Raw genomic sequence first — 12,094 nt, forward strand, 5'->3', positions numbered from 1 at the left:
GATATTGAGCCATTGACCACTACCCACTAAGCCCGACCGTCAGGCCAGCTTTCTATCCATCTTATGGTCCATGTATACAATCCATACTTCCTTAACTTATGGGCAAAAATGTTGTAAGAGGCTGTATCAAAAGCTTTATTGAGGTTAAGGTATATCAGATCCACTGATTTCTCCATGTCCACAGAACCAGTTACCTCATCTTAGAAGCTAATCAGATTGGTCAGGCAGGACTTGCCCTTGGTGAATCCATGTTGACTACTTTTGATCACTGTCCCTTCTTCCAAATGCTCCAAAATGGATTCCTTGAGGATCCCTTCCATTATTTTCCGGTCTATAGTTCTCTGGATTGTCCTTTCCTTTTTTTAAAGATGGGCACTACATTTGCCTTTTTCCAATCATCTGGAATCTCTCCCGATCTCCATGAGTCTTCAAAGATAATGGTCAAAGGCTTGGCAATGACATCTGCCAGTTCCCTCAGTACTCTTGAGTGCATTAAATCCAGACTCATGGATTTGTGTACAGCTAGTTTTTCTAAGTAGCTCTTAAATCGTTCCTTCTGCACAGATGGTTGTCCTCCACCTTCCCCTAGTGCATTATCTAGTACCTTAGTGTGGGAGCTGTCCTTGTCTGTGAAGACTGAGGCAAAAAAAGCATTGAGTATTTCAGCTTTTCTTACATCATCTGTCACTAGGTTACCTCTCTCATCCAGTAACAGCCCCACACCTTCCCTGATAACCCTCTTATTGTTAACATACCTGTAGAAACCCTTCTTGTTTACCCTTCATGTCCCTTGCCATCTGCAGTTCCAATTGTGCCTTTGCTGTCCTAATTACTGCCCAGCCTTTTCCAGCCATATATTTAGACTCCTCCTTAGTCATCTGTCCAAGTTTCCACTTCTTACACACATCCTTTTTGAGTTTAAGCTGACCAAGGATTTCCCTGTTAAGCCAAGCTGGTTGCCTGCCATATTTGTGTTTCTCACTATGCAGCAGGATTGTTTGTTCCTGTGCCTTCAATAAGACTTCTTTAAAATACTGCCGGTTCTCCTGAACTCCTTTCCCCTTCATCTTTGTTTCCCAGGGGATTCTGCCCATCAGTACCCTCAGGGGGTCCAAGTCTGCTCTTTTGAAATCAAGGGTCTGTATATTACTGCTCATCTTTCTTCCTTTCATAAGGATCCTGAAATCTACCATCTCATGGTCACTGCCACCCAAATTGCCATCAACTTCTATTTCTCCTACTAGTTCTTCCCTGTTTGTGAGCAGCAAGTCAAGTTGTGCATGGCCCCTGGTCAGTTCCATCAGCACTTGTACCAGGAAGTTATCCCCAACATTCTCCAAAAACTTCTCCTTTGCTCCCCTGCCTGCCCTTCCTAAACAGTTTATGCTCGTCCGTGACCGTGCTCCAGTTACGCGAGTCATCCCACCAAGTCTCCATTATTCCAACCACTTCATACTTCTTAGGCTGTGCCAGGGCCTCTAGTTCCTCCTGTTTGTTTCCCAGGCTTCTTGCATTTGTGTACAAGCAGTTCAGAGAAGTGGCTGATTGGACCACTTTCTCCTCTTCACCTAGGAATCCTATTTTGTTGTACCCTACTCCTTCCCCACTTACCTCAGGGCTAGTGTCACCATCCCCCGATGAACCTAGTTTAAAGCTCTCCTGACTAGGTTTGCAAGCCTGCCCGCAAAGATGCTCTTTCTTCGTTAGGTGGATCCCATCTCTTCCTAGCAGTCCTTGTTCCTGAAACAGAATCCCATGGTCAAAGAAATCAAATCCTTCTCTGCGACACCATCTACACAGCCAGGCATTTACCTCGGTGATTCAGCAATCCCTTCCCAGACCCCTTCCTTCCATAGGAAGGATGGAGGAGAACACCACTTTAAATAGCTATGACTTAATTAAGTAACTATGAGCTGTCCTGCACAGTCTGTTCTTCATCTGTAATCTATTTTGGGGGCTGTTACTGGCAGCTCCTCTTGCCCTCCCTTTGTATGAGGGTTAAGGGAAGGGAAAACCTGGTTATCTCTTTACTGTTCCAGGTGGTAGATGCCCTTACCCCATGACCAACCTCTAGGAAATACCTTCTCCTAATCTGCTTCCAGTTCAGGTTGATCAGAGAACTAGACCGTTTATTGAATGACTACACTGGCTGCCCACAAAGTTGCAACAAACTGAATTTTACAAGCTAACCAATCCACTGGGTCTTTGAGCTACCAATAGAACACTGACAAGTCCCAGCTTGTGCAGTCCTTTCTGGCAGGGTGATAAAAATTCCTTCTCAGCCCCAAAAGATACTGAGTGTAAGCCCCCAACAAGAACCAAGATCCCCGGTCATTTTCTAATCCCAAGGAGGCAGCACTTTTCTCCTCAGTGCAGAATGCACCTTTGGGCAGGGCAAAGTGCTTACAAGCCCTCCCTTGAGCACCAGGGAGGCAATAGGCTGATACTCCACCTTCTGTCCAACTGATCAGTCACAGGGACCACTGTCCCATGTCCCTCTTCAGCACTTAATTGGTAATGCAAGAGGTGCCAGACCTCCAAGAAGTAGATGCCTGGGCTCAAATGAGTTTTTGACTTCCATAATTGATGCAGTCCTGTAGCACTTTAAAGATTAACAAAATAATTTATTAGGTGATGAGTTTTTGTGGGGCAGACCCACTTTTTCAGCTCTGGAAACAGATGCAGCAAACTGCGCAGTGCTGGGAGGAGGAACCTCCAGATCAAGTGGTGCCAGGGGCTCAACACTGATGCAAATTACACACTTCCCCTCTCCTCAAGCCCACAAAGATGGGGACAGAGTGGCAGCCCTTGAAGGAGAGCAAAGGTTTTCTTTCCCCTGCTGGCTCAGACAAATAGTCCCCCATCCCATCTGAAGCTGCAGGGGTGTGGAGAGGGAGCAGTATGGCCGTTACTACTCCTAATTTAGTGAGCAGCACTGAAGATCTCTGGAAGCAGCCTTGCCTTAGTGAGTAGGTGCTGATCAAAACAAGGCTCTGAAAGGATCAAAGGAGGGAACTGTAAGACCAGTTTGTCCCAGTCTAAAGTGCTGGACGAATGAGAGGTAACAAAGCAAAATTAGCACCTAAGTAGCTAGAAGTCAATTAACTATGTCAGTTTACATCCTCTGAGGACTTGGGCCACTATTTTAAAACTGATGTTGATGAATCACTTGTTGGACATTGGAGTGGCCATTTATTTTTGCTGTAAGCAGTGGCCTGCTTTTAGTAACATGCCTAAACAGGTTATGTGACTTGCTCTAGAAACACCTTGAGTGGTGAAAAAATTATGGTTAGGATGCCAGGGCTCACAGTAACTTTATCACCACTCCGTGTGTTCCTCGAACAATTCATGTGTCCTGTCCTATACTTCAGTTCCTCTATTTACAAGTGGGAGTGGAAATAGTGTTGGCTAAAAAGTGTAAGGGGAAGAAAGCAACAAAAATTTCCCCAGACTTTTTCCCCTTTTTTCCTCAGTGTTCAAAACTTGCTGAAGATCGTTACTGAGGTTTCATAATCAGAAATATTTTGACCATCTTTAGCCATAATAAAATTTTGTAAATGTTAATTTGCTATTATCTATAAAAGTGACAAGATGGGTAAGGTGATATCATTTATTGGAACAGCTTCTGTTGCTGAGAGAGATAAGCTTTTGAGTTTATGCAGAGCTCTTCCTCAGGGCTGTTGGTATCTACCACTGAAGCTAGGCCAGAAGAAGTGCTCTGTGTAAGTGTGAAAGCTTCTTTCTCAACAACAAAGGTTAGTCCAAGAAAAGACATTATCTCACCCACTGTGTATCTGCGATATACTGATACCAAGACGACTACAGCAGAAATGCCTGTCCTATCTACAAAATAATTTGAGTTCTGGGGATGAAATACAATAGAAATGCTGTGAGATATATCCATACATCTGCATTTATGTGTATAGGATTTGTGTGAGCATGTCAGAAGGCACAGTTAGGCTCATATAGTGTAGTCATATTTCTTATTTACAGCATTTGGCCTGTTCATGGTCTGATCACTAAGGGCCCCGTTTACAAAGATTTGGGCATCTGAAGGTGCAAATAGAGAAAACCCAATGGCATTTACAAAATGCCTAAGTAGGTTAGAAGTCCAACTCTAATTGAAAATCAATGGGAGTTAGGTACCTAACTCACCTAGGCACTTTATAATAAATCCACTAGGCCCCATCCTGCATCTTTTGGTCCCTATAGATCTGGTCCCAAAACTGATGTAAATAGGTAACCAATTTATTGCTGTCCTTGCTACAAGCAATACTGAGGTTGAGAGGCTGGATAAGTTGCCATGGGGCAGTCAGGGTATGCCTACACTTCCAAATTTTTGCCTAAAACTGCCTTTTGGTGACAAAACAGTGAGAGCGTTCTTACTGCAATGTGACTTCGGTTGGAGAAAAACACCCAGTTTCAGCAGCAAAAATTTTCCACCCTTTCTTCTTTCCCCATTTCTTTATTATCAAGAAAGAGCTAGTATGGACTTGCTCTTTGTTCTGTTGACAGAACTGGCATCCGCCAGTATCCCACAGTGCACACCCTAATGGCTCTGCTCAGTGTTTTGATCTCTGCTGCCCTGTAAGCACATGCCCCTCCCCTGTCAAAGCTCTGGGTCTGGAAAGTATCTGACAGTTGAGGGAGCTGCTCCGTTTGGGAAACAAGAACCAATCATGGACAGCTCCTCTTCTGCCCTGCACTAAGAATACAGCAGCCCAGAGTAATTGCTGGCCCAAGTATATCAACTGGAATAATGGGTGGAAACTAAAGAAAGGAAAAATTATATTGGCCATTAAGGGAAATTTGCCATTGGAGGGGTCTGCCTACTTATAGAATTGTCTCCCAAAATCAATGATAGAAGCCCTATTGCTTAAAGTGGTTTAAAACTGTGGTGTAGGGGGAAATCTTCAATAGGTAGGGAGATGGAATATAGAGTCCAACCTAGGCATGTATTTTCCAGTCACCCAGTGGGAATTCTGATCGTAGAAAACATCTCTGATTAAACAGGGGCGTTGCACAAAGCAATAATAATGACCGGGTAGTGAAATCTTGTTACTAAAACCAGGAAAAAATGCTTGCATTGTGCACTTTGTTTAGGAATCCATAAGAATTGAAGTATCTCAGAAATTATATTTTCTGGAGTCCATAACCCATTTTATATAAGAGTGTAGACTATCCAAAGATACATCTCGTCACATATCAAACAATAATAAATGTAGGGAAAATAATTGGCTTTACAGTACATATCTTCACAAATTTATACATATCAGATAATAAAGAGAGGCACTAACAGCCCAGAACTATCACTGCAACAGTACATAACTTATTAAACATGTATTGTCAAAAGAATATTAGGTATTTTTAATATATCAAGCAGTGTGTTCCCTCACAGTTAATGGCTTTAACATTAAAAGTGACAAGCACATTTTAGAGTTGTTTTTCTTCTTTTTATTATTAAGGTCGTGTTCTTTGTCATTTGTATTTGGATGGCTTATATGCAAAAACAGGCCTTAGGAAGTTAAGACTTAACTTTCAACACCTGTTGCTATAATATGCTAACAAACAAGATGTTCCAGCAAATTCTGGAAAATATTTTTTTTCTTAATACCCACTGTAGCATGCTCCAGGTGAACCTAAGAATTTCCATTCCAGGTCAGACTAGAGGTCCACAGAGTCCAGCATCCTATTTTTGGTGGTGCCCCATATTAAGGTAGATGAAGAAAATCCTATAATGAGCTCACTGCAACTTTATGCAGTGGTTACTTCACTGGCTAGTTGGAAGAAAAGGGTCATTTCCACTTTTGAAGACTTCCCATGCTACTAGTTGAAGAAAGAGGAAAAATTTACTTATGAAGACTGGAAGAGTAGCACGAAAAGCCTGCATAGGAGTTGGGGATGCTGCCCTTCCATTAGACTGCTAAAAGTGGGTGGAGGGGTTACACCCATGCCTGTGCTAGGGAAGCTCTTTTTTGCCTATATCAGGCCAGTGGCATTATCTCACAGAAGTGGTGGGTTTCTTCTAGGGAGACGGTAACAAAAGCAGCAGCTTCAGATGATCATGTCACGGGGAGAGGAAAAGAGAACACATAGATGAGGGTGTAGGTTAGGGTACATAACACACAGGAGGAGATGGGGAATGGGTAGTAATTGGATGAGATTGCTGAGCCAGCATCTCAGACCACAAGAGGAGGACACGTGCGCACACACACATGGCCTGTGGAACACTAGGCTTTTATCAGTCCCCCAGCAGCTGACAAGTAGGTGGCAGAAGTAGCTGCTGAGGTTACAGATGACCATGAGGACCCACCATCTGGTATTGGGGGCTGCAGAACCTCAAGGTGATCAGCAGGGTTCCAGCAAGGATGGGCTGAAATCAGACTTGTCCCAGAACCATAGAAGAGGCAAAAAGGGCAACAGCAGCAGAGGCAGGACTCAAAGGAGTGTAACTACTTCCCTCCCACCACCACCACACCCACAGAAACATGTCCTTGGCCTGGGGAAGCCAAGTGGGCAGAATTTGAGACTTGATACAGGGAACCAGCAAGGAGCCCATTCAGTTGCAGTGAGACCACTGAGAACTCTGATTCTGCACTGACTGCTTTTGTTCTGTGCAACACAACAAGCCCCTTGAACATCCAGGTTTGTACTGGGAACTTGGGCCTGTCTAAAGAGGTGGCTGGGACAGAGCTACATTACTCTCAGAGCTAATACAGTGTTCAGTGGGGAAGGATTTAGATGGGGCTTTGCAATGGGGGATCTTCAGGAAGGCAGCTGATTTCCTGATTCCATGTCAGCAATGAATTAAGGGACATCAAGGAGAGTCACAAGGCCAGGGGAGAGGCAGGGATTTGCCCAGTCATGGAGCAGTCAGCCTTGCGTAGGTGCTACTCTTTCTCCGTGGGCCAGGGAGTTATCTAGCAGAGTGAAATTTCAGTTCAAGGCAATGTCAAAAAATGCAGACTGTTGAGGCTCCCCTGGTGAATGCGCTCAGGCCTGCACTGGCTATATCCACCTCACAGCTTGGAATGGGAGCCTAAAAAGCTGAGCCTCTTGATATAGCATTCAAATGTATAAGACGTTGCAGCTCCCCAAAGAGTGTAATTCCATGGTTTATGAGCTAAACTCATGGAATTTCCTCCTTCCTTCAGGATCTGGTGAACAAGCCCACGAGCTGATGACTGAATGGGTGGGCATAATACTGTGCATTTGGCCCACAAGTTCACTTCTGCGCCTCTTTAGTGGTGTATCTCTGAGTTGGCTTGGGTGGAGGGGCACTCTGCAGGGAGTAAGGGAGGGGCATGCTCTGAGATCTGTCAGTGCCCCTCGTGCATTCTTTGGCAGATTGGGAACAGGTCCTTGGTGTGATTATTGTTCACCTAGGCAAAAATAGTGTAGAAAGGTGTAAAGCGGTTGTCTTGAAAAGGGATTGTGGCAGATTCAGGATTTTCAGTGAGGGAAGTGGCAATTATTTGGTCTGATGTGTCACAACCCAGGAGGTGGCAGGGAACAGTAAAGTCTCTGGTGCTAAGAGCAGGAGGTATGCAAATAAGGAGGTGGCTAGATTCATACATACACAAGGGGGGTTGGTAGTTTCACATCCAGACACATCTTACAGAATACTCACATTTTCCATCTGGGAAGTGGGTATATTTTTGTCTGGTACCAAGGAAGGAATCTGTGAATGTGTGAAGCCTGGTTGCAGGTTAAGGTTGGGGAAGGTTGGGAGTCCACAGCCAAATATAATTGCTGACAGCTGCTTGTGTTCAGGGCAGATCCTCATTACGAAAGGGGTATGGCTATGATGTTTTATGGGCATGATGTTTATGGCTGTTCGTTCCACCAATGCCCTCTGTTCTATTTTTAAAAATAGCCCTTTTATCAGTTTTATCAAATAACTCTTCGTGCGTGAATTGAGAGAGGTAAATTAGTGCCTGATCCTGACCCTCTCTCATTCATTCATCATTTTCTAGAACACTGTCAGTTCCCTTCTTGTTCATTTCCTCCCTCAACTGTCTCCATCTTTTCAATATCTTCTCATGCAGAAGATTTTTTTCCATGCCTCTAATCTCTCCCTCCCCTCCCATTTTTGCACTTGTTCTATTTCTGTCTTTTTGGAGATATGGTTACTGGAACTGAACAGAGAGTTCCTGGCGAGGGTGTGTCACCCACCTATAATACCGGCAGCATAATATCATCAGTTTTACTTTCTAGCCCATTCTCTGTAGACCCCTATAATTTGTCAGCCTTACTGACCTCTCCACTCTACATTAAGTAGAAGTTTTCACTGCTCTGTCATAACAACATCTGGCCCTTTCTTAACACTAGCAACACTTATGAGTTCTTAAAACTGTTCCATTCAGTCTGCATTAGCTTACACTTGACTACACTGAATTTGAATAAGGATTTATAGTAAAATAGGACAAAGGGTCCCAAAGGGTTTTTTTTGTTAGTTTGTTTTTGTTTTTATAAAATAAGGTTCTCCCTTAATACAGGCTAGCAATATTCTTTATGAACAGCCTGTTATTCCTACTATCAGGGCAGTAAAAGACAACTTGTCTTTATATCAGAATAATGCTGTTGAGATTACTTCTGAGTAGACTTCTTCAGATTAAAGAAGAATGTGGCACGTTTGATGTTTGGATTGGTGTGAGATGGTTGCTATGTGCTGAATTCCATTTGGTCCATAACAAATCAACCAAACATAGGGTGTTGAAATATTTAATAGTCATGGCCTGGCACAGTCTACTAGTATATATTTCTTCAAATAAATCTTTAGGTGCATAGATCTCCAAAACCCAGTTCTGCAGAGCCATATCCGTCTGTTGTGTGCACAACTTCAGGGCAGGAACTACATGTTCTCTTATGTTTGACAGTGCCCAGCAAAATGGTGGTAATAATAATAAATGAGGTAAGTCTGACAGACCTGGTTTGTTGGCAGGAAGGAATGAATCTGTGACCTGGGGGGCTAAAGCCATGTGCTCTACTACATGAGCTAAAACCTAGCTAGCTTTCAGCCAAGGCTGTAGAGCAGAGATTTCACTCTCCCTTGTCAGTGGTCTCAGTGCCTCGAGGATTACAATAATAATAATAATAATTAGTAATTAGTAAGTCCTCAAATAAAGAAAATGGAGGTAAACTGGGGTTGAGTTCAGTGGTTGCTAAAATCTTATCATAGGAAAAGACGGGGGTGGGGGGCATTCTTTCAGGACTCATGTCAATTGCACAGTTGCCTTCCATTTGTCTATTGTTAAGATGATGAAAGTATTATAAAATTGTGACTGTTGTTGCAGTGTTCTTACTTTCCTCAATCTGTCTCGGGTTCCTTTACAGAAAAGCGACTCTCAAGAGGTATTTCTCATGCCAGCTCAGCCATAGTCTCCTTGGCTCGATCACATGTAGCAAATGAATGCAACAATGAGCAGTTTCCTTTGGAGATGCCTATATACACATTCCAGCTACCAGATCTTAGCGTCTACAGTGAAGATTTCAGAAGCTTCATTGAACGTGACTTAATTGAACAGGCAACAATGGTCGCTTTGGAGCAAGCAGGTGAGTGAATGCTCTGCATAGCAGCAGTTGCGTGATCTGACACTTGAACATTCCTTGATCACACTTCATTAGTGAATCTGGCACATCCTGCACCAGAAATAAATGTGAGCAAGCAAAAACAAGTACTGTGTTATTCGGGATATCACACACAGGTCCCTGCCCCATCTTTCAGGCAATGCAGTAATTAGTGGCAGATTGGTTTAGTAAAACAGGGAAACTGAGGTAGAAAAGAGGAGAGGAGGAAGAGGAGGGGAAGCCGGATGATGGGCCCAGAGAATTAGGCTGATCAGGTGGAGGGTAAGAGAAGAGAATGTTGTAACTCATTGGCTGTGTCTACACGAGCCTCAAACTTCGAAATGGCCACGCAAATGACCAATTCAAAGTTTACTAAGGAAGCGCTGAAATGCATATTCAGCGCTTCATTAGCATGCGGGCGACCGCGGCACTTCGAAATTGACGCACCTTGCCGCCGCGCGGCTCGTCCAGATGGGGCTCCTTTTCGAAAGGACCCCGCCTACTTCGAAGTCCCCTTATTCCCATCAGCTCATGGGAATAAGGGGACTTCGAAGTAGGCGGGGTCCTTTCGAAAAGGAGCCCCATCGGGACGACACGCGCGGCGGCAAGCCGCGTCAATTTCGAAGTGCCGCGGCCGCCCGCATGCTAATGAAGCACTGAATATGCATTTCAGCGCTTCATTAGTAAACTTCGAAGTGGCCATTTCGAAGTTTGGGGCTCATGTAGACGTAGCCATTGAATGGCATCAGCCAGTGGAGTTTGGGACCATTTATAGCACAATTCTTGTGGCTCAACTTCCCCCTCTATAGAATGGGGACAATGATGTTTATTTGCTTTGAGCTATAAAAATGAGATGAAGTATAAACTAGGTATTTATTTTGAGTGTATGGGGGTGTACCAGGTGTGACTCACAGCTGCAGTGCCTCCTGCTGGTCACTTATGAACTAGCGCTACAGCATGTGGAGAGCCCTCTTCTGGTCAGGATGTCGCCCACTCTTACCTGCCTTCTGTTCTACCTATATCAGCATACACGGTCCTCCCAGAATACAGTGCCTTTCCCTTGGGATACTGCCCTGCTGCAGTGCTGCCATTCTCTGGGGTCCTCTCCACCTAACCCAAACCCTATACCAGACTTGCCTCAGTGACCAGTCATCATCTAGTCCCTTAACTCTGCAGCAAACTGCAGTTTGAAATGACAACTCGTCATTGGCAAGGGGTTGTGGAGCTTCTGCTGTCCTGTTTGCCTCCCAGCAGTCCTAGTACCCTCAGGCCTTGAGAGCAAGGCCTCAGCCTGGGAATCTCCTGGCCAGAGTTTCCCAGCCCTGTCTGCTTCTTCCCCAGCCCCACTGTGTGTGAGGAAGCCCCTGTTGCTTCCTGGCAGCTAGGTCCTTCCTGCTCCACAGTTAGACAGAGCCTTCTCTCTTCCTCTGCTGGCATCACTACTTATAAAGCCCCAGCTGGGCCCCAGTTGGCAGCTAATTGCCTGAGCTGCTGGCTCCATGGCCTCAGGCCCTTCCCTGGGGTGGGTTTAAGCCTTTCTCCTCCAGGAGTGGGGCAGTCATCTCACTATGGGAGTGGGGGTGTAAATAAATATTAGTTAGCCCCTTATCAAATCTACATTATAAATTGCATGTAGAATTGAATTTAAAACTAGCTATGTCCTGTTAAGAGACAACCAGCATTTCAATCTTGGCTCTGCTGGTGACTTGTGAAGGTCATAATTTGAGAGTGAGTGGGCATAGCTGCAAACCTCAGGGAGCCCCAAAGACCATGCTGCTTATATGAGATCCCTGCATTTCTTACATCAAATATACACATACACACAAACCGCGCTTTGTGTCATTCTTGGGCTCTAATGAGCTTCCAAATAAATTGCTTCACTAGCCACAATAAGAGAAGTGCTTTCTCAAGCATGGTCTTTCTACGCTGGCATACATAGAACATTAGCAGTACTCATTGCTGCTAGGTCTGTTATCTTTCCTTAATTTTACATCAAAGCATTGTAATTTTGGAACACATTTTGTCATTTGGGCAGAATTTGCCCCAGAATTTAAGGCCATTGTATCAGAAACAATGTAATTTTTTTTCTTCCTCCCCTACAATGAAAATTTTATTACACTTGATTTGCTTACATCTCAGTTTTATGGGGGGAGGATTGTCCATGTGTCACGTCATTCAACAAAATGTATAGTAAGCCATCTGCTAAAATATGGAGTTAATTGATTCTGCTAACAGGTACATTAGAAGAAAACTACTTCCGGAAATCAAGAGAAATTGCATGTGATAAAGCCTTGACCTTAAGAAAGCCTTATATCGGCATTTAGCAATACTGTCTTCTGTTGATACAGCATCTTTTGCATAATATAATAAACATTTTTCCTAATGCAAAATACTTTATATTGATTTGCAGTGATATATTTTAAATGTTATATTTTTATTTAATATATTTATTGGTTACAGATGGAATGAGCTGGAACCCCAAATCCAATTTATACCCCCTAGGACTAGGAGGTATATAATATCC

The 12,094-nt window shown here is 43.9% G+C and overlaps 1 protein-coding gene across 6 annotated transcripts in view; it reads left to right on the top strand.

Moving 5' to 3' along the window:
- OTUD7A (OTU deubiquitinase 7A) overlaps window positions 1–12,094 on the top strand; it is a 298,239-nt gene that overhangs the window by 203,606 nt on the left and 82,539 nt on the right. For all 6 annotated transcript variants that reach the window (XM_075006997.1, XM_075006994.1, XM_075006993.1 and 3 more), the window contains one exon: window positions 9,337–9,555. In XM_075006997.1, the coding sequence (XP_074863098.1) occupies window positions 9,337–9,555 (219 nt within the window). The remainder of the gene's footprint in view (window positions 1–9,336; window positions 9,556–12,094) is intronic.

The sequence above is a fragment of the Carettochelys insculpta genome, chromosome 12, assembly GCF_033958435.1.
Source record: "Carettochelys insculpta isolate YL-2023 chromosome 12, ASM3395843v1, whole genome shotgun sequence".
NCBI lineage: Eukaryota > Metazoa > Chordata > Testudines > Carettochelyidae > Carettochelys > Carettochelys insculpta.